This window comes from Vipera ursinii (assembly GCF_947247035.1).
Source record: "Vipera ursinii genome assembly, chromosome: 2".
Lineage (NCBI taxonomy): Eukaryota > Metazoa > Chordata > Lepidosauria > Squamata > Viperidae > Vipera > Vipera ursinii.
The window spans coordinates 58,163,874-58,191,719 of record NC_139513.1 but is presented as its reverse complement, the minus strand read 5'-3'; the positions used below and the strand labels follow the sequence as shown (position 1 = coordinate 58,191,719).

The 27,846-nt window shown below is 37.1% G+C and overlaps 1 protein-coding gene across 1 annotated transcript in view; it reads left to right on the top strand.

The window, feature by feature from the left end:
- CACNA2D3 (calcium voltage-gated channel auxiliary subunit alpha2delta 3) overlaps positions 1-27,616 on the top strand; it is a gene marked incomplete at its 5' end in the record, with an annotated part of 613,685 nt that extends 586,069 nt beyond the window's left edge. Inside the window, 4 exons of the mRNA XM_083353347.1 lie at positions 1,653-1,764; positions 25,066-25,176; positions 25,686-25,791; positions 27,113-27,616. Coding sequence (XP_083209473.1) covers positions 1,653-1,764; positions 25,066-25,176; positions 25,686-25,791; positions 27,113-27,205 — 422 coding nt within the window. The 3' untranslated portion in view covers positions 27,206-27,616. The remainder of the gene's footprint in view (positions 1-1,652; positions 1,765-25,065; positions 25,177-25,685; positions 25,792-27,112) is intronic.
- Between the last annotated feature and the right edge of the window lie 230 nt (positions 27,617-27,846).

Below are 27,846 nucleotides of genomic sequence, written 5' to 3'. Positions count from 1 at the left end.
ATTGCAGGAAAGGCATCATTTTAATGCAGTTGATGTTTATAGTCAATTGAATGAGCTGGCAGTCATAGGAGAGATGGTTAACAACATAGAGCCAAAAAATCAGAGAGCAAGATGTTTTATCCCATCCTAATGAGATTTATGAAATCAGCAGTTAATACACCTTGAATCTTTCCTTTCCTTTTCCCTTTTTTGGCTGGGTTGGAGGAGGATGGTGGTTCTTGAATATAGCTTGGAAAACAGAAAGAAAATATTCACAGTTATTTGCATCCTATTTTTTACTGTGAAAAATTCAGTAAAGAATATATGGCATCTGTTAACCACACTGATCATAGGAATCTCAGACATTAAGTTCAATAATTCTGTGGCATCAGGTACTCCTTATCACTATACAAATAGACACAATTAGCAGGCATGGGTATATATTGGTTTTAAAGAAAAAACTAAAATAAAAAATGTGGAATTTTCTTTTAATTTTTCACCTTGACTTCAAGTGAAAGAAATTTGGACTGCATCCAAACTTAAGTCATATTTAACATAGACCCACAGCAGTCAGTGAATGTTAAGCTAGTTGGCACCAACCTGTAGCATTGATTTTCATGTGTCTCCTGTAACAGAACTGTCATAATAACTAACAGGGTAGGGACATGGCAGCAGATGGTATGTATTTTTTGCATAGTCTATAGCCTTGTAATGCACACCAGGGAAGAAGTTACTTAAAATAATAATAGTAACAATATAAGTAACTGGATATCAAAATGACACAAATTTTAAACTAATAATGTTAAAAATAATAACTGGATGAAGTGGCAGGCAAAAGGCAAAACTGTGGGCCTCGTGATATGATGGGAGTAATGCAAAGAACAGCAAGAAGGAGAATATTAAAAATAATAGATTTAATGTGCTCGCTTTGGCAGTACTTATACTAAAATTGGAACGATACAGAGAAGATTAGCATGGCCCCTGCGCAAGGATGACACGCAAATTCGTGAAGCGTTCCATAAATAATAATAATAATAATAATAATAATAATAATAATAATAATAATAATAATAATAATAATAATAATAGATTTGAAACTTATCCAAACAGGTTTAAGATTGGGAGGGGTGAGGTTAAGCAATTAAATAAATTTGATTTTTCAACACAGCATTGAGTAAATTATACAGTTTTATTGCAAATACGAAGTACAGTATTAATACCACTCTTGTCAGCTGCAAACTGAGAACAGTACCGCCATAATTTCCCATGGCTAACTAGTTTTTTGTTTTGTTTTTTTAAGAAGTAAGGGTGGGAATAACTATGAAATACCCTTCAATTCTACTAAGTACATCTATATTGTTGCTGATACGCTCATAACTATTAAATTTACACATGTATGCTGTTACCACCGAATCAGTATTCTATCTCTTTCTTATGGCCAAACTATAATTAGAGTCATGTATTGTAAGAATATCTTTTAGTATTTTGTGTCTTCTTATAAGTGTCTTCTTTAATTATAAAATAAGTCTTATGCATTACCAGCATTAATCACAGGGTGGCAGAAGCACTGTAATGATTTCACAAGGTAGAAAACACCGATACAGCATCTCACCCTGAAGAACTCTAAAATAAGTTATTATCAAAACCCCTTCAGTCTCTCTTATTTTCTTTAGCTCAGCGATTGAAGCAAACCCTAGAGCCTTGTGACACTGAATATCCAGCTTTTGTGTCTGAACGCACAATCAAGGAGACTACAGGGAATATTTATTGCGATAACTGCTTCAAGTAAGTACTTAATTCTTTTTCCATGGAGTTGGTTGAGAAATTCTAAACTTCATGCTCATCTCATGGTAAACTGGCTCTTAGTATTACTCTAATCCCATCACGGAATGGATAATATTTAGACTGTGATACTCATAAATGTAATAAGTAAAGCAGTGTGACCTTAATGCTTCATGGTAGCCCTTCCTTGTGATCCTATCTGCTGCAGTTCCATAATCCAAAGAGTAAACAATGGCAAGATGTACAAACTGAGTCACTGTGAGATTTATCTGTTACATAAAGAGGATTGTTCATTAGATGATCTTTTATTCAAGCTGTACAAGTACATATTTAGACACAAGTTTTCTAAGGGAAGACCTAGAAGTCCTAGTAAGGGGGGAGAGTTTATGAGATCCCCATTAATCACACTGTATAGGGGGCATACCATCCAAATCAATTTGATGCATTCCTATTTCCTGATACGGTAGAATTATAGTGTCCGTGGTCAAGGAAATGTCATTTCGAGGCACTAAAACTAATTCCAAAATGGCAACATTTTGCTACTGCATATTGGAATTTCCTGGAAACTTGGCTTACCCCTCCCTCCAGGCTTGGTAACCCAGCATAGGTACATGTGTCATGATTAGAAAAAGGAACTGAACTGCATAAATGTTGACATATCACATTAGGAATCAAGGCAACAGATATTTGACACCACTGTAAGTGGGAAGGCTTACAATGGTGTTTGATGCAATCGGCCTCCCTTTGCACAGTTTCCTCTCAAAAATGCAGCAAGAGACATATATTCACAAATCTATGCATAGGACCACATGGAGCTTAGAAGAAGAAAAATACCAGCTATTTATTTCCTTTCCTGCAATATTTTAGGTATGGACACAGTGAAAACTGAGCCGGGAGTCAGGTCAAATTAGTAAACTAGATTTAATTGGTTGCTAATTCTCTGCATTTAGATATTAGCCAAAAAGAGCAAGGTGATGATGCGTCTGTAAGCTCTAAACTCTCAACACTATGAACATAACCATGTTTATAGTGTCTTGATACTTAAATAGATGGCAGATCAATCTCAAAGGCATTTTAAATGGAGTAGGAAGAGGCTGGTCATCTGAACACCCTGTAGAAACTCCTCCTAGTTTAGTCAGAAGCAGATGACATTTATTAGCTAGTTTATCCAGCAGTCAATTTTCCAGTCCCTTGGTAGATAAATTAGCTGCTGATGTACTGTAGTTACCAGATTTTTGTTCCTTTGTTATTTCAGAGCTGCACAGTGAATACACGAGTCTTTGTGAAACTTTACACATAGAGAATCTCCTCACTAGACGATGTTTTGTACATCTCAGTATCTCCTCTTTTACTGGTTTCTATCTTCCACACTGGTGTTACATTTTTGTACCTGTTAAGTTCAGTAATGTTATAATGCTTGAAAATAAGAATAAGTTAATTTGACTGACTCAGAAACTTGGTATTAGTAATAATTAACATGGTAGGATCTGATGCCAAATTAGGCATTTCTTTTCCTTTTTCTTTTGCAAAGTTAAGAACAAGGAAAACATTTCAAATGTGATATCCTCAACATTTAATGCTTCGTGTATGATTATATAAAGAGGAATTGTAATTCAACATGGCCAGATTTTCCCTATGTGAAATAAAAATATATCATTGATATTTTCAAATGTATTTTCAGGTCAGGAAGTATACTTGGATTGAATCAGTAGGAAAAATGACTTTACTGAAAATTATGTAGTTTAAGAATAATAAATTGTGATAAATTTTCTCAGAAATCATTTTATATTCCATGGCAGAAATAAATCCTCTATGCTAATAATATGTTGATCTCAAGGCACCCATGATTTTTCACAGCAAGGAATAGTAAACCAAAGAAATAAGTGCTAGAGACTCATGGGAACATTTTTCATGGTGTAATTTATTCAATTACTGTCATTTGCAATCAGCAAATGGTGACACAGGGCAGATTCTGCTTCTGACATTACAGTGTTTTTTGCTCAAATTTTCTGCCTCTTTGTGGGGGTAGAAAGAAAGGAAGGAAGGAAGAAAGAAAGAAAGAAAGAAAGAAAGAAAGAAAGAAAGAAAGAAAGAAAGAAAAGTACTGTATCCAACAGTTAGACTTCTCTATAAATATAAAATGTGGGAAATAGTGTTGATGGAGGAGTTTATTCATAAAAGAGATTCCATAAATGGATCCCGAGGAGGTACAGTTACTGTTTGGGGCTATACCACATCAGAGAGAACATGTTTAAATTGGCTCCATGATTCAGATGTCACTTTTTTCTAAGTGTGTCTCATACAATGTTTTAATAATATAATCTGAAAGCCTTTGCAGATTTCTTTCTGCCTGTTCCAGCCTGAAAACTAATTTAAATAATATAAATGGGGTGGATAAAGGAGGGGTGTGCAATAGCAAGCCCCTACCCAATTTCCTGTAGGGACCTATTAAATCTATGTAAGTGTGGTGTTCCCTTTTTGCCATGATCATAGTTGGTGGGATTCAGCCAGTTCCCACCACTTCGGCAGAACCGGTAGCTAATTTTTTGTTGCCCAGACCCAGAATGGAGTTCTGAAAGCGGCATCCACACAGAGAAACAGTTGTTCACATATCTGAATCCCACCACTGATCACCTATTCTTATAGTTTGGAAATAGCCCAGAAAATGGAACACCCAGAGTCCCTTGCTCGTGGTTGCCCAGATTGGGTGTGATAGAAACTTGAATTGCTATAAGTCACTGCATGCAGAGCTATCTTCAAAAGTGATACAAGAAGCTGAAGCTGGCAGAAATGCCATGCTTACCAGGAAAAAAACAAGCTACCAATTTGGGAAGAGCTGTATTGGCTACTGGAAAGTTTATGCAGTGGCGTAGTGTGGGTTGTCAGCACCCGGGGCAAGGCAAGCATCGCACACCTGGCACCCCCCCCTCCACAGTGGGCGGCGACCCGGCGGCTCGGATCGGATTCACACAGCCAGCACTGCAGTGAGAGACAGTGAGTGAGCCAGGCAGGGGCAGAGAGCTGCGAGTGCGAGCGTGCCCCCCCAGATGTTGTGCCCAGTGTGGCTGGCCCCCCCTGCACCCCCCACGCTACACCACTGAATTTATGGCTACTGCTAGGAGTGCTAGTTATGAAGCTTTTTAAAGTTTGCACTTTTATTACTTTATAACAGCTGTCCGCTCCAGATAGCTTTAACTAATATTGTCAGTTCCATAATGTAGATCAGGTCATGAAACTGACTCCCCAAGAAGGCTAGGCTTTTGTGAGATAGTCCGTGGTAGCAGAATTTCACAAGTCTTCTTCTGCAGTTAAAGACACTGAGCTTGTCAGCTGGAAAGCTGAGAGCCTGGGTTCAAGCCCAAGCATTATGCAATGGGGTGAGCTCCCATTCCTGCCCCAGCGCCTGCCCACCTAGCAGTTTGGAAGCATGCAAAAGCAAGTAGGCATCATTTTGTGGGGAGGAAACTGTTCAATGTGTCTTCGGTGCTGTCCACATGATCACAAAAAATGTCTTCAGACAACACTGGCACCTTCAGCCAAAAAATGGAGATGAACACTGCACCCTAGCATCAGACACTACTGGATACTGAAACTTTTACCTTTACTCTTGTGTTTTAGTTTCCCTTTTTTGTCCATTCAGTCGGGGAGGAACCAGCCTGAATCTTTTCCTGGCATGTCCTTTCCCATCCCATGGTTTAAGGAATGCTTCTGCCATTCATGAAGTCATCTCTGTGGCTCTCTACAAATGTGTAGAGAGAATGCTGGGACAGAATTTGATGGGTTTCCAACTTTGAAATGAGAAATGGATGGGGGTCCAAAAGCAGGCCCTCTTGCGCATAAAGCCTTTGATATGGAATAACCTCCCCATCCCAATGGTCAATTTGGTCCCTTCCCAGTTGCCATGCCAACACAGTATTAAGGCAGTGTTCTACCAAAGAGGCTTCAATGAACCAGGTTCCAACCTGGTTGTTCAGCAGTGAGATGATATTTAGGTTACTCAACTGTTTTCATTTGTGTTTTGTTATGTTGATTGTAAGCCACCTTAAAATCTATGGGAACTAGACAACTCAGAGGTTTATCCAAACTGTCCGAACTGTAAATAAGTCCTTTGAGTAGGCATTGAATTTAATTTACATAGAAGCCATTGTTAACCTTCCACAAATTCTCTTGCCATGTTTACATTATATGAATATCACTATTTTCTGTTCTTGGCTTCAAACGTATGTCAAAAAGCCGTTTGTACAAGATATAGAATGACCTCATCTCGTTAAGTATGATGAGTTGTAAGATTCTTCAGTGTGGAAGTAGACAACACACAATCAAATCCTGGAAATAATTAATCCACTTTTGAATGTGTAACACATGGGAGTTGGTTTCTTTCCTCTCTTTCCACTTGACAAAAATGCATTATTTGTACTTTGTGAATTGCAGTGTTTACATTATTTTCCAAAATATAGGGGCCTTGGAGAATGTAGGAGCCTAAAAGAAAATAAGAATTATGGAGGAATGCCGTTTTGGTTATGATTTGGCAGGCATAATCAATAATTTTTGACATCCTATATCCCACTGATTATGAAATTAATCTTTTAGTTAAAAAGCAATTCAGATGAAGTCAGGCTATATTTTTTGAACCTCTGTGCCTGTCAACAAGAATTAGAAAATTGGGTATTGTTACAGTGCTTTTCATATTTTCCAGGAAGTGATTATTGACTCATTCATTTCCATTATCCTTTTAAAGATAGAAGTTAGAAGAGTCTAAGATAAGTTGAAGAAGATAATCATCCAAATCTTATTTATGAATTGTGAAATCCTGAGCAGGTTTACTTAGGAGTAAATTCAAATGAGGTCCATCAAATTTATTACTTGGTTACAGTTTCAAGATTGCAGCATCTGAAACTCCCAATAAGTTTCTTTTCATTTTCATTCAGGTTCACTGGATTTAACTTTAGGCAAATAGCATTTTGCTGTTGTTTAAAGTATTTTAGGTTCCTTTTGTAGGCTAATTGAGGAAGGTTTGTTGTTGTTTTATGAGCTTTGTTTGGGGAAGAAAAGAAAAACATGCCTAGGCTGCCTCTTATCTAGCAGAACGTTGTAGTTTAAATAAATGCATAACTGATTTAAAAATGGAGGATGGAAAGAAAAGGAAAGAGCAATTTGGCAATTTTCCTATCATGTTGAACATAGGTATAAAAAAGAAGACATCAAAGGAAAAAAAAGGGAGTGAGTGTAACTACTTCAACTATGTGAGAGGTTAGAAGTTAATTGTGAAATATTTTATATATACAGTCCAGTGAGAATGGTTTGATTTACAAGCCTTTAAATCCCAGGACCAAATTTTGTATTGCATTAGCTCACTTTTCTGGAGAGAAAGGTTTTTGGCTGTTGACTTTAGAGATAAGATTTGTGAGGTTCCATCTGATTATCTATGCTTTTTATAAGCGCAGGGTCCTTCAAAGGATGTGGGTTTAATTATTTTAAAATAATTCAGCTTTTGTGTCTTAGAGTATTCCAATATCCTGACGAATTGTTTACGTTTATATGGTGAAGCTGTAAATGTAAAGGCAATACCCTCACAAAAATAAAAATGCACCTTATTTAAACCATCAATTATCAGAGCAATTTACTTCTTTCAAAAGATCATTACCTGCTCTTCACATGACAGCTGCTTTACACTGATTGTTAGGAGCAGCTCTTACTGATCAGATGAAGACTTACATTTGAGTAAAGATGCATTTTCAAAGTAGTTTATTTATTTGTCATTTATTTGTAAATAAGTTGTTTATTTATTTAAAAAGCCACCCAACTCATGGTTACTCTGGGTGGCATAGAAATTAACAACAGAATCCAGTACTGTACAGTAAAACAAACACAAACGGCTATAAACCATGAAATCATCATACCCAACACAATAACAAACTTGTTGAGGTGGACTGATACACCCCATGTAATCCAGAGCCTTTGCCACTGAACTAGAAAGCCTTTGGATTAGAGAGCCTCTGCCAAGTCTTCAAGGCTGTCTTGAAGCACAGCAGAATGGGGGCAACTCAAACCTCTAGGGCAGACATGTCAAATTCGCAACGTCACGTGACATCGCACGACATATTGGAGCTTTTTTCCCGTTGCCAACAATGGGGTGGGTGTGGTTTCCTGCTGATGCATCCGGCCCACGGGCCAGAGATTTGACACCCCTGCTCTAGGGAACCTACTGTTCCAGGGCAAGATATCAAAATAAAGAACAGTTTTGCTTTAAAGATGGGATCCAGAGTATGTTACTGTATTAAACATACAGGATGGACAAGAAGCAGTGGGATAGAAAGTCACTCAGATAGCTGGAAGGTAACATTTGGCGCCTTGAATTTCACCTAGAAACTTACTCATAAATTTTCACCAGAGCAGCTCATATGACACCAGTATTGTTACAAGGGTACTTACACAAAGTAATCACTGCCAGTGCCACCACATCCTGGACCAGCTGCAGCTGCCAGGGTGGTCTTCAAGGGTAGTCTCATGTTGTACATGCTGCAAATTAACAGGTGAGATGATTGAAGTATGAGTAGAAACTCTTTAGTTGCTCCTGACTAGATGCCAAATGAAGGCATGTCTAATCAACTAATCATCAAATTGTTAGCCATGTATGCATCAGCCAGCAGCACTCTCCAATCTGCATCTGTATATCACATTCAACAACTGCAGAACAGTGGTAGGCTTTTCAACCTAACACAATTTCCCACAAGCACACAAATACACAAGTACTTTCAGTCTAATGGTTACTCATCCCTTGATCAACTGCAGTTAGATCAGAATGCAGCAGCATGTGCAGTGCTGGGCAACCCTAGGTTCACCCAGATTATACGTCTCTTATGCCAGAGGTCCCCAACCTTTTGGGCACCAGGGACTGGTTCTGTGGAGAGAGGTTTTTCTGTGGACCAGAGGGTGTGTGGTTTTGTGTGCTGCCTGCATCTTGTGGATGGGTCTTTGCTTGTTTGTGTAGCCCAGTTGCTGTCATGCTGTGGCCCGGTACTGGTCCACGGACCAGGGGTTGGGGACACCTGTCTTATGCAGGATGCACTGTCTTCCAAGGTGTAGGGTGCTGCTTGCCACCTTTTAAGCCCTACATGGTATGAAATTACGTCAGTCTACAGGACAGCCTCTCCCTAAGAGCACCTGCCCATCCCACCAGAGCAGGTAGGATAGGCCTGCTCCAGGTCCCTTTCCTTAAACATTGTGATTTTGCAGGTCTTTGGAAGTGTAACTTTTCTATTGCAAGCTCCCACCCTTTTAACCTTTTAAATCTGGCATTTAAGACCTGGCTCCATTCCGAAGCATTGGGATAGGGTGAGGTCAGAGCAGAACGAGAATATTTTGGTCTGCATCAAGAAGTGTGGTTGTGGCACCAGATTTTTCTGTTCTTGGATTTATTGTTTCTTTTGCTTTTATTGTTGCATACATTGTTTCATTTGTGGGTTGTAAGTCACCCAGATTTTGCTTTTAAGATGGGCAGCTATATAAATGTTTTTTTAAAAAAATAAATTCAACATTTCCCTCACTAATCCCCCAACCCTTGGGCTAGCAGCTGCCACAATACTTACTCAATCTCCTACTTCCAAAGTAGGGCAAACCCAGGGTGCTAGCAGTCCAGCAGGCAGATCTCCAGAAAGTCAAATCTGGTAGCCAGCCAGTGGATCATCTTCCAAAGTAAACTGGGCAGGCTCGAAGCACTCTCAAAAAATACTAGAAAATATTCCTATAATTTCTATTGTCTTAGCGTCTACTTACCATCTCTAGTATTAAGCTTATACCAACATGGCATCTTTGTGTCAACAAGATATTTCCTTTGTCATGTCTTCATCTGAAATTCCCTCATGAGTTGTCAAACCTGTACACATATTTCTGTGTATGCTTGAATCTTTCTTTGATCAGTTGAGTCTGGATGGTTTGTTAAAACCTAGGACTTAAATAAGCTTTGCAGTTCAAAGAAAACAGAAAAAGGTTCTTAAATGTATTTGTCCTTAACATACAAATAAGAATTTGAAATTTGACAGATACTTTAAAGGAACATTGTATAAAATTCAAGAAACATCCACTGTCTAATTTGTAGGAAGAGGAAGGGGAGTTTTTTCCCCTTACTAATCATAACTGTTTCTATCCCATAATAATTGTCAAAAGCTCCATCATATTTGCCTCTACAACTTGAACAAGATAATTTGTATTAACATTTGTCCAGTTCACCTATTGCCACCCAATGGGATTTTTTTAAGAAATGAAGAAGCATTAATTTTTAATTATTATGCAAAGTATATTGATGTGCACTTAACTTCGCATCAATATAATGGACAGTTGTAGCTAATTAAATCATATGCTGTCAGCTTTTGATTACAATGAGTAATGGGGTAAGCAATCAGATGTTGAAGGAGAATTTGAAAGGACTTGAGGATATCAACAAAGAGATGACTGATTAGTGCAGCTGATTTATTTTTGACTAGTTGTTCCTGAGGGCTGTTGATAGCCCATTGTTTGTGAATGAAGCATTACTTCCTGTCTAGCTAGTTCAGGCAGCTTCAGGGTCAAATATAAAGGAGCCACTTTTCAGAGAGTAAACTGGATGTTTAGTAGAGGAGGTCAGTGGTCCTCCTCCTCCTCCTCCTCCTCCTCCTCCTCCTCCTCCTCCTCCTCCTCGGAGATGGAGAGAATTAGTAGTAGAGATGTAGTATTATGGCTGTAGATTGTGCAATGTTTGCTTTTGAAGACAGCAAGAACTACCCAAGTGCAAGTGCAGGGAGATTATTCTTCTTGAAAAGAAAAAGAAAGGGCTGGAGGTAAACATATCTACCTTCTAACTTATCAATGGAGGTAAGAAATTTTTGGATTGAACATAGGAAGTGCTTACAAGAAAACAACAATGCCAAGACATCTTCCTGGATGAATAGATGAAGGAATGTGTCACAAAAGTCAAAAGATCTCTTTTCTTTTGAAGCCCTAAACAGATACAGAACCTTACTGTAGGTAATATTTTTGGACTCCTAAACAAAGAAAGGATGCCACAAGCCTCATAGACTGTTCAGATATTGTGGAAAGAAAAACTCTTACCTCTTCCCAGAAGAAGGGAAAGCCATGGTTGGTGGTGATTCTGTACTAAAACAGATTGATGCAGTAATCTCATATTCAGGATACCTTCCAACGACTAGGAAATGAACAAACTGGATGAGGAGGTTAGAAAATATGAAGGTCAGATTTGTGAACATTACAAAGTTAAAGTCCTTCATTTAATAAGGAAAATGCAAAGGTATGAGTGTATGATACAGGAGGCTATAATAGGTGGTAGTACATAAAAAAAGATCTGAAACTAGGTAAGGATAATGATGATGTTGGAAGGGAGGTCATCTAGTCCAACCCTCTGCTCAGGCAGGAAAACCTATACCATTTCAGACAAATAGCTGTCCAATCTCTTCTTACAGACTTCCAGTGTTGGAGCATTCACAGCTTCTGGAGGCAGGTTGTTCCACTGGTTAATTGTTCTAACTGTCAGGAAGTTTCTCCTTAGTTCTAGGTTGCTTCTCTCCTTGACTAGTTTCAATCCATGGCTTCTTGTCCTGCCTTCAGGTGCTTTGGAGAACAGCTTGACTCCCTCTTCTTTGTGGCAGCCCCCGAGATATTGGAACACTGCTATCATGTCACCCCTAGTCCTTCTCTTCATTAAACTAGACATACCCAATTCCAGCAACTGTTCCTTATATGTTTTAGCCTCCAGTCCCCTAATCATCTTTGTTGCTCTTGTCATTACTCTTTCTAGTGTCTTGTTAGATCACAAGTTGAAGATGGGCTAAGTTATAATGCGGATTTTTTTAAAAAAAAGTAAAGTTCTAGGCTGCATCAACAGAAATAAAGTATCAAAACCAAGAGGGTTCCTTTTTCCTCGCTATTCTGCATTGGTCAGATCACATTTGGAATACTACATCCAGTTTTGGGCTCCTCATTTAGGAATGGCATAGACAAAGTGGTGAATGCTGTTGAATTGCACTCAGAACCAGTTATTAATTTACTGTATACAGCTTGCAGAGCAATGATAGTCCATGAATGTCATGCAAGGCACACATTACTTTCTACACTACACCACTGCACTTTGGACCAGCTGTAGCTTATGATGATTGTCAAAGATAGTTCCATGTAGTATGCATTACAGTAGTCCGGTTGTGAAATGACTAGGAAATAAATTGCCAACTGAAGAGCCTCCCAGTTAAGGAAGGTACAGCTGACACATGGACCTGTGCAAAACAATAGCTAGAAATCCAGCTGCAAGACCTCTTCAAACTATGAGTCCAGATGGGCCCTCAAGTTGCATATTGGTCTTGAATGTGGAAGTGCAACATATCCAAGGCCATCTCAAAAGTCAGGGACCCAAGCACTCAGTCTAGTAGATATTGAACAGGAAGTGTAAGACAATACAGGGGAGAGGCAGAAGGCATGATTTTCTTTGTCCACAACCACTGACTGAATCCAATTTATGAGGGAGGAGGTGAACCACTGCAATCCAATGCATTCAGGAAGCATAATATGATTGATGGTGTTGAAAATTGCTAAGAAATCAAATAAAACAAGCATGGATGTACCACCCCCATCCTGTTTTGCCAAATGCCATCAACAAGTACATCTAAATGCTGTCTCAGTTGTGTACCCTAACCTGCACAGTACCTGACTGAAAAGTGCCGATTTAGTTTAGAAGATATGCAATGTCTTTTCCAACCTATGATCTAATCCAGGGGTGTCCAATCTTGGCATCTTTAAGACTTGTGGACCTCAACTCCCAGAATTCCCCAGCTAGCATGGGAATTGAAGTCCACAAGTCTTAAAATTGCCAAGGTTGGACACCCTGATTTAATCCATTACATAAACTCAGATTGCTGGAGTGGCCTGCAGAACATACTCTTGCTATAAAGCAGGGTGCTCATTTACAGCATCTTTATTTCTAAGACTAGTATTGCATAGGCATTGTAATCTTGGAAAATAAAAATGTCAAACAGCTATGGCTCAATGCTTTGCAGAAAATGCAGCCATCTATCTAGAAAAATAGAGAAAAAATAAATTTAAAATAAAATTGTAAAGCTAAGGAGCTTTTTCACAAGTTTGCTTTCTGTTAAGGGATATCGTATGACTAATCATAATAGCCTCATTCTGAGGATGTGCCTAAAGTGTTCTGAATGTTTACATTTCTAAATATGCCAACCAGATCCAAAAGTTCCTTTATAGAGATGGAATTGAGTACACTCAGTTGTGAGTTGGACTCAAGTCCATCTGACTTGTGTCTACCATTCTACACTTTTCCTGGCACCCCCACCATCCCACAAATATAAAGCTTAGCCTTACAGACATCAGTCAGTGGACCCAGGAAATAACTGAATATTAACCAGGAGCCATAAAACGTTATAAAATCTATTAAGTTTAACAGAGAATGGACATGTTGGTGGGTATATGCCCAAGGACATATTTTGGTGAGCTCCCTTCAAAATCAGCCACCTGTCTTGTCACAAGGAGCTTCCTGCTTAGTAAGGGAAAATAATTGCCAGATAATTTTGCAGAATTTTCCTTGTAATTTTATTTCCTGAGCTTTTCTGGAATCAGATTAGAAAAATCTGACATTTTTTTTCCCAAGACTCACTTGGAAAAAATGGATAATTTCTGAACCAAGTACAAGGGAGCTCACCCATGACTAGTCCTGTTTCTCCTCCATCCAAAATCCATGACTAACTATATTCCTTGTTGAAAAATACTTCCAAAGTGGAATTGTTGGAAAGTCTAATGTTTTCATTTGTAACGCACCACAGAAGGGGTTTAAGCTAAAGATTATAGTTTACATAGGGAGGGGATCATTTTTGAACACAAGGTGACTATTATTGTCATAATATTTTCAGCTACATGGGAAGAATTATTTGGATTAAGAAAACCGATTAAAATTGGAATACATTTCAGCCAAATTTAGGAAGTCAAATGTTATTCTAAATTGGCCCTTATTTGGGCAAGGAATTAAACCAGATAATAAATCTTTTCATCTATTAGCGGTGTTGAATTGATGAAATGCAAGAAGACATAATTTTACAGCTTTTGCAACAATAATAGTGTTGTATGGCAAATAGTGTGATGTTTCAATAAGCATGTAACAGACTTTCAATTATAAAAAAGGGCTTTTTAAAAAAAATCTAAAAAATCTTGATTTTGGAAAAAAAAATCTGGCCCGGTTAATTTGGGTTTGAAAATCTACTTGTTTCCGCATTTACTAAAGTTCTATTTTTAAAAATCTGTAATTATAATTTTATAACATTTGTAAGAATTTTATGGAGAAATCCTAACAGTAGACAAAATAGAATTTGTGCTAGTGTCAGTACATGGGGAAGTCTTAGCTGTTTAGATCTATCTCCAGATCCATTTTTTTCAAGGAAATGATAGGATACTATACTTTCCTATGACCGACATATCTAATTTGTTCCCAGTGAATGCAGTGGAAACGATAAAAATAGCAAACTCTCATTGTATTGCATAGCAGTAGAAATCTAGAATAATTTTGCTTACTTACTCTAAAATGTTTTTAGTTAGACATTACTCTGAAACCCTAGCTCAAATCTACATTTTCTTTTTTAAAAGGCAGTTTAACTAGGATACATTGATAGAAAACTATAGAGCAAAAAGCAGAAATTAGTTTTGATCATGTATTATATAATTCTGTTCTATGAACTGAGGAAAGATTCATGTATTTCTCTGCTTAATAGATTGAAAGGATTATTACAAAGAAATAGTATTTTATAATGTATATTAGCTGATCAACAGCACCTTGCTAGTAAAACAATTTGATTTGATTTGTGCTTTAAATTGTAAGCCACCCTGAGTCTTCGGAGAAGGGTGGGATATAAATGGGATTAAAAAATAAATAAATAAATAAAATAAAACAGGAGGAAAATATTAAAACTGACTATTATGGAGAAATTATAACAGTAATAGGCCAATTCTAAAGTATTTTTAGTTTCCTAAAACTAGTTTCAGACAAAGTAAGTAATACTTAATTTTTTTTCAGTGCTGCTTCAAATGGAAAACCTTCATAATAAATATTCAGCATTAGACATTCTTTTGATTTTAAAAAGTTATACATTTACTAAAAAGAATGCCAAATATCACTATTATTCCCATAGAAACTCCACAATATTCTTTTCTGCACTGCCTCACAGAAGTTTCCTTTTTCATCAAATGTTTTATCACTTTTATTTTTAAATTTATTCACCATTCTGGAACCCTCTTGTTCAGCCCAGATTACTTACTTCCAAAACATTTTAAAATGTCCATAAAAACACTTTGCATTATCTCTTCTAGAACCATTCCTTATTCTCTTTAACTACATTCTTTGCAACTATATTTTTACTGTATACATAACATAGAGTATCATTCTCTTATTCTCACTTTTTTGCTCCAATCTTTTCTTTATATGCATTTCTTTTTTATCCACAATCACAATGAAATATATAAAGAAGTGTCTTAAAACTTGCATCACAAGTATAAACAAATTAAGTTAGTCTTCACTCTCCCTAAAGTTACTCTTATCTATAAACAAATTCATTAAGCATCATCCTTTCAGTCCTGGTGTCATCAGGAAGTCTATAAAAGGTAGCTAGAAGTATCAACATATCTTATTTTAACCTGAAAAGAAAGACTAGGAGTGACATGATAGCAGTGTTCCAATATCTCAGGGGCTACCACAAGGAAGAGGGAGTCAAGCTGTTCTCCAAAGCACCTGAAGGCAGGACAAGAAGCAACGGATGGAAACTAGTCAAGGAGAGAAGCAACCTAGAACTAAGGAGAAACTTCCTGACAGTTAGAACAACTAACCAGTGGGACAACCTGACTCCAGAAGTGGTGAATGCTCCAACACTGGAAGGTTTTAAGAAGAGACTGGCCAGCCATTTGTCTGAAATGGTATAGGGTTTCCTGCCTGAGCAGGGGGTTGGACTAGATGACCTCCAAGGTCCTTTCCAACTCTGTTATTCAATATGCTATATATATTCTATCCTTAATCAAACAAACTAGCTTTACATTCTTTCCTTTTATTTCTAACAGGATTAATATTTAATTCATTCAAATCTTGTCATAGGATTTGACTTCATTTCTTCTTTGTCCTATTGCACAGAGTTCTTCAAGACCTTAACAGCCCTCTTTTTGTAAACCCAAAAAGTTTGTCATTTGTATTTAAATTTATATTCTCTAGGCCTGTCAGTTATAAATCCATTTTTTTTTCTTTTACATCTGACATTTCTTTAATAGCATCTTTTGGACATAGTCTATCCATAGAAACAGACACCATTACTGACATTATTAATATTATGGCTACTATTTTCTGATTTCATTATTTAAAAGTCTCCTTCAATATTTTAATTGCTAGAGCATTTGCACCATCTTGCCGGCTTGTATACAGTATATTTCATTAACCTAAAATCTTTAGTCCTCTCTAGTGTCCATTTTTGAAATCATGAAATTATCTATGTTATGTCTTATAAAAACCACTACAGGATCTACTTCCCATTAGAAGCTGTTTTTACTTTATAATTAATTTGAAAGTCTTATTGTAAAGGTTTTAATATTCCAATTTTAACTGGATGCTTGTTCCATTTATAACTTTCTAGAATCAAAATCTTATTTAGCTTTTTCCTGTTTATTTCAGACTCTTTAAAGCTTACAATTAATTTTTTTCTTTCATTCAGGATTAAAGGCAGACCTAGCAATTGCAAACGTATCATTTCAAAACTCTTCTGTTAGCTTAAAAATAGTTAATGAGAAATTTCCAAAAGTAATTAGAAAGGTTTTCAAGCTTAGTGTTCTTTAAAAGACTCAGCCATGGTTGCAAGCAAATGACTATTGTCTCTCTGCACTCAAACCTATGGGAAACTGCTGTCATGTGGTCTCTTTACAAAGAACAGCTGTCTGGAGTATAGATAGATGATCTGTCCTCTCTTTATCCAGAGAGGGTCCAAGGAATCACTTTATTCACCAGTTCCTTGATCTTTGCTGTGGTTGTCAGCTCCATTTTTGCAGTTATCTTTGGTTCCACATACCTCCCCAGAAGTCCATAACATCACTCTCATTTCAGATCTATTATCTTTCACTAACCCTCACAGATATACAGGTGTAATTTTTTTACACAGGTTTTTTTAAACCATTTACTTCTCTTTCAGATCATAATGTTCTATATCCCATACTTGTGACCAGAGAGATCCACAGTTACTATTTACTGCCATTTCCCATCATTGCTTTGGTTAATCAAGGCTTTCGCATAAGACTTTTATTACAACAAAGTGTAGACATGAAATTTATGGAGATTCGCTTAGAAGGCAAAAATCTGATGGACAGGTATAGATTGGGGGATATTTGCCTCATTAATGTCAAAGATTTATTGGAAGAGTACCAGATTGCAAGCTGAGAGGGAGCCAGTGGTATAATCCATTTGAAAAATGTCCAAATGCAAATTTAGATTGCATCAACAGAAGTATAATCGCTCGTCATGGGAAATAGTATTTCCAATCTCTTCTGCTTTGGCCAGGCTACCTTGAATACTGGGTCTAGGTCTGGGCACTGCACTTATTTTTAGAAAAATTGGAATAGATTCAAATAAGGTCAGTAAAGTTGAACTGAACCCAAGGAGAGGAATTGAAGGAACTGAGTATGTTTATGCTAAAGAATTGCTTGGGAGACAATTCTATTGATACCATCCTTCAACTTTTTTTGGGGGGAAAAATCACATAGAAGAAGGTGAAGATTTCTTCTCTCTCATTACAGATTGCAGAGCATGGAATAGCGAATTTAAATTAAAGGAAGGCAGATTCCAATTGAACATTAGGAAAAAAATTCTCCCCGACAGTGGAACCAATTACCTAGAGAGGTAGAGGTTTCCCCCTTCATTAGATACGTTCAAATAAAGGCTATAAAATCATTTAAGGGAGATGTTCTCACTTGGATTCCTGAACTGGGCCCTTTCCAACTTATGACTGGGTAATTATTATTGATCTGTTCAATTCCAGTTTCAGCCCCTGGTTAGCAGATAACAATTAGGCTAGAAATAGCTTCTTCTTTCCCAGTTAAAACCAGCAAATTCAGTGATCATGCTCAGCAAAGTTTTGCCAGATGGCTAAAAATGTCCTTCCTCTGCCTATTTCAAACACAAATTATACAATATAGCTTATTATGCTGAACTTCAGCTACTGTCTTATTAATTTCTTTTGTTTTTAATTGCTTAAAACTGATTCATTCTCTCTTTCTCTTTTTTTAAATAGTAGCAATGTAGATGTAACATTCAACCAGGTTTTTTTTTTTAATGTGAATTAGAAATGTAGCCAGAAGTCTGGAAAATACATTAGGAGTATTGGAAACCAAAACAACAGATATCTGCATGTTGAACAGTTGAAGTTTGTTCCACTCCATTAGGGTTTGGGTTTTGCAACTGATAATTATGTGAGTAACAGATATTTGAATAGAGACTGTACATCATTTTCCACATTATGAATTGTGAATATATGTGTGTGCATTTTGTTTTGTGACTGAAACCAACAAGAAAAAAAAATCAAAATGAGGCAGCTGTGAGATGAAATCCCAGCATAACCACTAAAACTGCCAGTGAAAACAGAATGGTTGAGGTTAGCTACCTATCTAGATTATACTAGGGAAAGATTATTTCAACAGGTGCTAAAGAAATATAACTAAACCAATACTCATGTTGTCATGACCTTTAACTCAATGAAATGGTAACTTACAGGATGTAAGTGAAAATCCAGGGCCCATGACTCCTGAGGGAATGAAATTTGGGAAACTTGTGGCTGCTTCAGTGCTATCGGCTCCTGCTGTGAAGGAGAGAAGGAAGGAAGGAAGGAAGGAAGGAAGGAAGGAAGGAAGGAAGGAAGGATTTATGAGACTTTGCCAGCTTCTCACAAAGAAACTCAGTGGGGACACTGGCAGGAATTTAGAAGTTTCTTGTTTTCCACTGCTTTTTTGCCTACCCATGGTCATTCTGTTTCTCTGTTTAGGTAAGGAAATATTTCTGAAATGATGATCCAAACAGGCATAGCTTGTCTAATGATGCAATGAATTGCTTTTGTAATACATACTCATCAGGTGTAAAAATCCAGAAGATGTACAGTATACATTATCTGTCACACACTTCTTTAGATAATATTTAGACACTATATCCATTGATATTATAACAGTTGCCAAATATCATGGAAATTGGTGTCCTTTCCTGCAGACATTTTTCTTCTTATTTTGAATTCCTTGAACTAGTATTAGAATGACCTTGGTTAACCCACATTTTACTTGGTACTATGTTCAGACAGTGGTTTCCAGTGAAAATAATTATCAGTTTTTACAACTTCCAAAGTGCTAATCTGAATCTTGAAGGATCTAAATCATTGCTATTTTCCAAGGACTACTTGTTCTTATTTAAAATGCTTCATGCTGGTTTCAAGATTGTAAAAAAACCAAACAAACCTGTGGATAGACTCCCAATTTTTCTAAGCTGATGCAAGCTGATACAAGAGATTCTCCATTACAAGAGATTGGACAACCCTTTGTCTGAAATGGTATAGGGTTTCCTGCCTGAGGAAGGGGTTGAACTAGTAGACTTCCAAGGTCTCTTCCAACAGTGAGGACAATTAACCAGTGGAAGAGCTTTCCTCCAGAAATTGTGGGTGCTCCATTACTGGAGATTTTTAAGAAGAGACTAGACCAGTGATAGCGAACCTTTTAGAGACCGAGTGCCCAAACTGCAACCCAAAACTCACTTATTTATCGTCGGGTGCTGGGTGGGTGTGGCCCATTGGGTGGGTGTGGCCCGTTGGGTGTGTGTGGCTGTGGTGGTAACAGCAGACTGGGACTAAAAAGTTCAATCAATCAATTCCAACTTTGCGAGATCTTTTTTTTTCTCCACGGGAAGTTGAAATTGATTGATTGGTTGAACCTTTTTTTTTTGCACATGGCAGAGACCTAAAGCAAAAAGGTTTTATAAAACCCAGCTGAAGACCTAGGACTGGGGCAATGGTGCACGTGCCCACAGAGAGGGCTCTGCTTGCCACCTGTGGCACACGTGCCATAGGTTCGCCACCACGGGACTAGACAGTCACTTGTCTGAGATGGTGAACTATAAGACCTTCAAGGTCCCTTCCAGGTCTATTCTATTCTATTCTATTCTATTCTATTCTATTCTATTCTATTCTATTCTATTCTATTCTATTCTATTCTATTCTATTCTATTCTATTCTATTCTTTCAAAATACTTCAGTGGATCATTTTTCTAGTGTAGCCAGTTGTTTCTAACAAGATTTTTCATCCACTGAATTTTTTCAAAATTGATTTTTAGTGATGACATTATGTGAAGACCTAGCTCTCTGGATAAGACTGTAATGCTGAGAAAGGTGAAAGGAAAGAGGAGGACAACTATCACCAAGGTGGATGGACTCATTTACATAGTGATGGAAGCACTGTTGGAAGAACTAAAAGACTAGGTTAGGGATAGGTCATCATGAAGAAAATCTATTTGGTCACTAAGAGCCAGCAATGTCTTAGTGGCATGTAATAGACCTAGTAATCAATTTGGTATACTGATTAAAGTAAAAGCCTAGAAACCAGAAGATGAGGCCTCCCTTCTATATGAAAGTGACATATTATCTCTCAATCCAAGTCATCTCACAGGAAAATTGTGAAGAAAATGGGAAGCAGGAAGTATATTCTCCACCTTGTGTTGACCTGCACCCCATAATATTAATCATGCGGGATAGGACTTCCCAAAGTCAAAGTTCAGAAACATATTGTAGGCTGCATGTTTCCCATCCATCCTCTCTTGATTTAAATCCTTTGCATATTATGGAAAATATCTAGGAATAATAACCTGAACAAAAAGAGAACTTTTTTCTGATGAATTACACAATGGAGACTGTTGAGATCACTGCTCTAACTTTATCTTCCTTATGCAACTGACAGTGATAATTTAATCCTTTGCTTATGAACCAACATGGAATTGACTTTGTACATAACTCAAACACTGACATGACATTTTCATGCCTAGTTAGGCTACAGGATTGGAGAAGCAGCCCATATTTCATTAAATTATGCACAGATGGAAACTAAGATAAGAGTGTCTGAGAAAATGGACTACTATATTCATTCAGAGAAGGCCTGAATGATCTGCGTGTGGTCTTTTTCATACTGTAATTCCAAGAAAATTCTCTCATCCTTAGATTTATTAGTGTTGGGCAAATAAACATGTTATTATTGTAATAGGGGTGTTCAGAGTATACCATATTTGATTTATGTTATAGTTGCCAATATATAATTGCACTCATTTCTCCCCATTGATCCTGATTGTAGTTGTTGACTTTATTTCCCTTTTTATTATTTTATGTTGCTAGTCATTGACAAAATAAATAAGTAAAGCTCTCTAATCCTAGGAAGAATAGGTGAAGAAACCTAAGCTAAGATGCTGATGACTTGTCAGAATAATGGAGGGAATCCAATTCATTGTGGTCTGTGACCCTAGATTGGGATCAATTGTATCCAGATGCATAATGTCTAATGGGTCAGGAAATATATAGATATCTTACTGGAGCAAAACACACCAGATACAGGTGTTCCTTTTTATGTGCTAATATTTGTTGTTTGTCTTTGCATATATGAAACTTTGGAGAAAAACTCAGTTGAAAAACTCTGGGGTTAAGGATCAAAGGTACATATATTTGTCTTTTGAGTCCTTATTCTCATACAAAACATAGATTTTAAAGCAAAATGTGCAAAAAAAACCCTTTTTGGAAAAGTTGCTAAATCTTGGAAATAAATGTTAAACAGTAAGATAAATTGTCATGTGTTTTTGTTTCTTTAAAACAATCACAGATATATAAGGAAATGGAATGCAATTAATTCTTGATTGAACCCAGGTGAAACTGATGTGGACCAGAAATAGCATGAGCCACCCTCCCTGTCATTACAACCTTACAAGTCAGGAATCTGGCTGAAGTAATGAGTGATTTTGTAGGTGATTTAAAAGAAGGTTTTTAAAATGGAGTTCTTATAAGCTGAATAGCTGACTGAGATGTCCTTTTGAAAAGGGAATACCCAGTGAAACCACATTTTCACTAAGATTGACAGGATCAGATTCTTTCTAGATCACTTTGCCCATATAATTGAAAATAATTATATATCAAGCAAGCAAGATTTCCCAATGTACCTTATATATTTTAACAAAGCAGGAAGTTGTTTAGAAGCATATCCCACAAGCTGGAGTAGCTTGTACCCCTTCTGGTTCCTTCATAAGAGTAAAGTCAACTTTGCCTTATCTGGTGCCTTCCAGGAGTTGGCTTGTATTGATAGGGATTGGATCAGTTATCCCACGTATAACTTTAACATAATATATTATTAACTCATTACAGTTCATCCACAGCACAGGCAGTTTGGAACAAAATGTCTCCTGATCAGTGTCATTTATGTTAGAGTTCCTCCTATGTTTAAAAGTCCCTGGGACCACTTTCAAATATGGGGCAGTCGACATCATTTAAGAGTCTAACTAAATCTCTGGTGTTTAATCCCTTATTCCTGCTTCCCCCTCCCAAAAAAAATCTTCTTCAAATACATGAATAGTTCCAGCAAAGGGTAATTATCAATTGCTGGATACTGTCCCCTTCCAAGCATCTTATGAGCTAATTTTACTTGCAAAGTTGCTGTTGAAAATGCTGCAACCTATGGGATTGGCTGATAGCCCTTCCTGAAATGGGTACTCTGGAGCTGTGTTTTATTCCCTTACAGTTCAGATAAATATTTATAACTTTCTGAGATATCTTCATATTTAAAACATAGCTGTAATACTGTGTTAAAGGAATGTTCTTATTTTCCTTTTATTGGCCCCTTTCTCTTCTCTCCCCACAAATCCACAAAGCCACAGATGCTTCATTACACTGATGTCAGTTGTGCTACAAGGTCCAGCTGTTGTAAACGTTGCTAGAAAGTTCAAACCTAGTGTGTTAGACTGTAAATGCACATTGTGTTTATCGTCATCATATTACAGATCCCAGTAAGTGTAATTTTAATGGGGGTTCAGTAAGTTTAAAAACCCCAAGAGCATTTAATCTTCCTCTTAGTGCTCTTTTAATTGCAGTTTCCCCTGTTGTTTCTCTCCCAGAGCCAGTTCAAAGGCTTCTGCCTCCCTTACACATCTTCCCCCTCCTTCAGTTTTCTGTGATTTTTGGAAAAAGCAGAACATTTTCTTAGTAAGACAATATGTATTTTAAGTAAAGACGTCTGAATGGAAATATGCCTTTGTGTCCACATCTACACATCGTCAAGTCCTCATTTAACTTCATGATTCCCTGCCAGACCACTGAGATGGTCTGTTCTGGATTCAGTGGTGTTATATGTCATGACATGTTACATGGAACTGATTTAAAGATTAATACAAAAATAGAGTCCTTTACTACATGGGTAGGGAACTATCAGGACAGTAGCATGAAAGAATATTTAACTACACTTCTGAAACATGTCATTGTCCACAAGGCCATCTGCTTTTCGAACTAGAAAAGAATGACCTCAGAGGAGCTTTAGAAATCAGATGAAATGCCTCAACTAATGAAATAAGCAACTCATCAATGTATGTGTGTTGGAAGGGGGGGATCTGTTTCAGCCTGTTTATTATATGTAATGAAACCACAGATCATAAGTCATTTATGCAAGAAGCACATCTGCTATCTTGCCCATTCATAAAGCACACAAAAAGTACTCCAGATGTGTTCCTCCAAATGGAACCCCTCACCCAAACTTGTGGATGCATGGAACCCTTTCAGTAATGATGTTTAATTTGTATTTACCCACTGCAAATGTGGAAAACATGGATTTAGAGTTTGAATAATAAGGGCCACCTATTGTGCCAAAAACATATTCCAGAAATATGAAAATGATTGTTTTAGAAAGAAGTTTGTGATTAAACATCCTCATGGGTCAACACACAGACTAATAATGCAGCCATCTGCTTCAGATATATTCTAAAGGATCCCATTCCCTATCCCCCTGCCCTACACCATCCGTAGAGAAGAGAAGAGGAGGAATGCCTATGGAGGTATTCAGTCATCAAGGTCATAGTTGTTCCAAGGTGCTTTCAAAAAGTTTTTTTACCACTTCCAAAGTGCTAATCTGAATCTTGAAGGTCCCCAACCTTTGTTGGCTTGGCAGCCCGGCTAGAGGGGGAAGAGGGGAACCAGGCTGCCTGAGCAGTGGGTTGACACGCATGTGCTCATACGCAGCTTGACTTATGTGAGCAGCAAGCTGGCATGCATGCACATGCAGCTCAACTAGTTGAGTTTTGTGCACATGCACCCCAGCTTTCAACTTGCGCAAATCAAATTGCGTGCATGTGCACTGGCCTGCTGCTCGCGTGAGTTGAGATGAGCACATATGTGCACCCACCCACCACTCATATGACCCAGTTGTAAATAGGCCATGGCCCGGTAGTGGGCCACAGCCCCAGGGTTGAAGACCACTGATCTAAATCGTTACTGTTTTCCAAGGACTATTTCTTTTTCTTTAGAATTGCTCACTGTTGGTTTCAAGAGGATTAAAAAAACCCATGTGGACAGACTTCCCTTTTTTCTACAGTGATGCAGATGGATACAAGATATTCTCCACCACAATATTCAAAATATTCAAGTGGATCATTTTTCTACTGCAGCCAGGATTTTCTAATAAGATTTTCTATCTACTGAATATTTTTCTCTTTCTGGGATTTCTTAAAATTGATTTCCTGTGATGACATTATGTTAAGACTTAGCTTTTTGAAAGCACCTATAGGAGAAGAGGAGGAACAAATCCTACTCTACAAAGCAAAATTAATTCATATAACATTGAGATGAAACCCATGCTTGTATATCTGCATATCTGCCTTGGGCTGGTAGCAGCCAATCTTGGCTGGATTGTGCTCAAATTGTAATATGTTGGATTTGAAATTTTGCAGAATAAAATTTACTTTATATTTAATTAGTAAAGGGGGGGGAAGAGATACTCAGTACTTGCCTAAGAGATACTTAAGTAATTGCTTAAGTTGGGTAAAATCAGTCCATGTGCTGTATCAAGTTGCCATGAAAAAATTTACTGTATTATTCTACAAATAATTATCTCATAGGATGATGGAAATCAACATACAGTAATGGTGAAGAACCTTCCTATCTTTACTTCTCCTTCCAAGTTGTATAGGAGCATGACATCTTGACCCATGTTTGATTCTTGTATTAATTACTTATTCTTTGCTGACAGGTCCTTTGTTATCCAACAAATTCAAAACAGCAATCTCTTCATGGTAGTAGTAAGTAATGAATGTGACTGTGAGTCGGTTTCACCAATTACCATGGAACCAATAGAAATAAGGTATATCCTTTTTTTCTACAATGATGTTAAAGTCGTATGTTTGGATGCAGACATTTAGCAAATAGTTAACTGGCACTTAGTGAAATAATTTGGAATTAATTAAAAGTTAAATCAAGTGATGCCTTTAACCAAATGTATTGTTTGTTAAATTATTGCAAATAAAATGAAAATACAGTATATGATGTGGAGCGCTAAATTTTGGATGCAAGTTAATTAGGTAAACAAAGAGAATATCTTCAGGAGAGGTGAAGACCTTAGAACACAGAGATGGAAAATTAGATAATCTTTCTCAATAGCAGCACACCAAGAATATTTTTTTAGGAAATAACTTGCTCTCGAAATTCAAGAATGCTTGCTTTATTGATATCCAGATGACTAGGCTAGTGTGCCAGAGGTTGAGAACAGGGGTGGATTGGTGGGGTAATACAACTATTGTCAGATGATCCAAGTGATCTTTGGCTAGATGGCTTATTTTTATCACTTTGAATGTGACAAATCCAGGATTTAAGCTATATCTTTAACTTCTGTGAACATAACGAATCCCTAAAATGTGAACGCTTAAAATCTCACAAGATTAGGAGACGTCCAGAATCTTGTCATGGATTCCATCCTGAGGTAAGTGGTTTATCCTAACAATGAAACAAATTGCTTTGTCTCACTGGTCGCACTTCTGTAATTGCACTCCATTTGCATTCTAACTTCATTGTTTTTTCGTACCTTATTTTCTCAATTTTTCCATTATCTCATCTTGGTCTGAATATTATGTATTCAGTACTAGATGGCCAAAATTATTTCTTTTGCCTTTATTTTCTCAAATCCTTGCTCTGTTTACATCTCTGCTTGTATGGCCTGATATTTCTCTGCCCGTGATCTTTGTTTGCCACCTACGTCAATTCTGTTATCCAGAAAGTAAATCTACTACTACAACACATTCTACCATGCTTACCTATTATTATTACACGCACCCCCCAAAACATGTGTCTGGTGCCACGTCTCTTCCTCACTTTCATTGTCACTTGAATATTTCAGAGTGAATCAGAAATGCAAGTCAGATAAGAATAAACAACTCAAGTGTAACGATAGTAATGTAATTCGACAAGACTGGAGACATGATAAACAATGTACTATTACAAACTTTCCAAAAGTCTTAGCTAGGTTTAGATTGACTGCCCTTACTCTCTTCCTTCCTTGGAAAGTAGGTGGGTAGGGGATCAGGAAAAAAGGACAACTGGATAGAAAGCATCAACAATAAGACAATTCTCTTTAAGCTATGATTGAACAATTATTGATTGGGCAGCAGGGTCCGAAAGGAATGGAAAGCATGACCAAAGACTACTGGGGCCTCACCTCTAGCCAAAAGATGAAGTCAGTGCTTCTGCTACAGTTCTTCCATCCATACAGATTGCTATAGTTCCATTTTGCAGACATACAAAAGAAGTGCCGATATGGCAAATCCTTAAGAAATAACATTTTCCCTTCAGAGGTTTGAGAAGGAAATGAAGCACACTGGAGAAATGGTTTCCCACTCCCAGCTTCTAACCAGCCTCTGCAGCTGTCTTTTTTTGTTTTTTAAAGAAAAACTGGGAAATTCCAACCTTAGAAACTTCCAGATGATATAGTTAAGCATCAGAAGAATATCATTGGATTCAGTGGTACTTTGGGCTACAGATAATCCATGAAACTAAATTCAGTATGTCCCACAGTGTTGTAATTCAAGGTTGGTGGCATTCACTTGTCTTGAAGCAGCACAGATTTCACAAGTCTTGATGATATTGTATCATATCTGAGCAACTGATGATTTCTAAATTATCCCTGTATTTGCATTTTGTATCTGCATCTGTAATATTCTCTCTGACTCTCTCTATTGACAAATATTGTTTCATTTATTGAAATGTAGTTATTTTTTTCCCTTCATCTGTATTTATTTTATCTCTAGGAGAATGCTAGAGAATGTGGTGGTGTTTCAGGCCTAAATGCTAAGCCTACTCTTCTTGTGCTATCTCTGCTGTGGGTCATTATCTCAAGGTGACACTGGCTGATCCATGATGCCCTGTTAAATCTATGGATAAACTGTGAACTGAGAAATGGTGCAACTAGAAGACATGAAATAAGTCAAAACATCAGCATTTCATGATTTTAAACAATGGGATGATATAAACTCTAAATTATGTAAATAAAAGACATTTATCTTTTCTTTTTTTCTTTTTCTTTTTTTGCACATCATGCAAATATGGATTTGCCATACAATAATCACCATTCATCAAGAACAGAGCCTCTTCAGTAGATAGATAAAATTAGTCATTACTTTCCGCTTTACCCCATGGAAAACAATTTAAAACTCTGTACTTTTTAAATAAAGTATATTAAAATTGAAATGTTTTAGTGGATGATTTATCTGACATGGCCATTAATTGTATTTAACTATGAATAAATATTTTATTTATACTTATTTAAATACTTATGTGTTTATTTATGGGATCAGGGAAAGATATTAAGAGAAGGTAGCATCTAGCATAATCAGATGGGTTTTCAACTACATTTTAATAAAGATAAGAGGGATTCCGTAGCAGAAGAAACTGATGGGAAAATAAGTTCACGATGAGAGTTCCTAAAGAAAGAGATGCTAAAAACACAATTACAAACTATTCCAGTAAGGAGGGGGGAAATGGA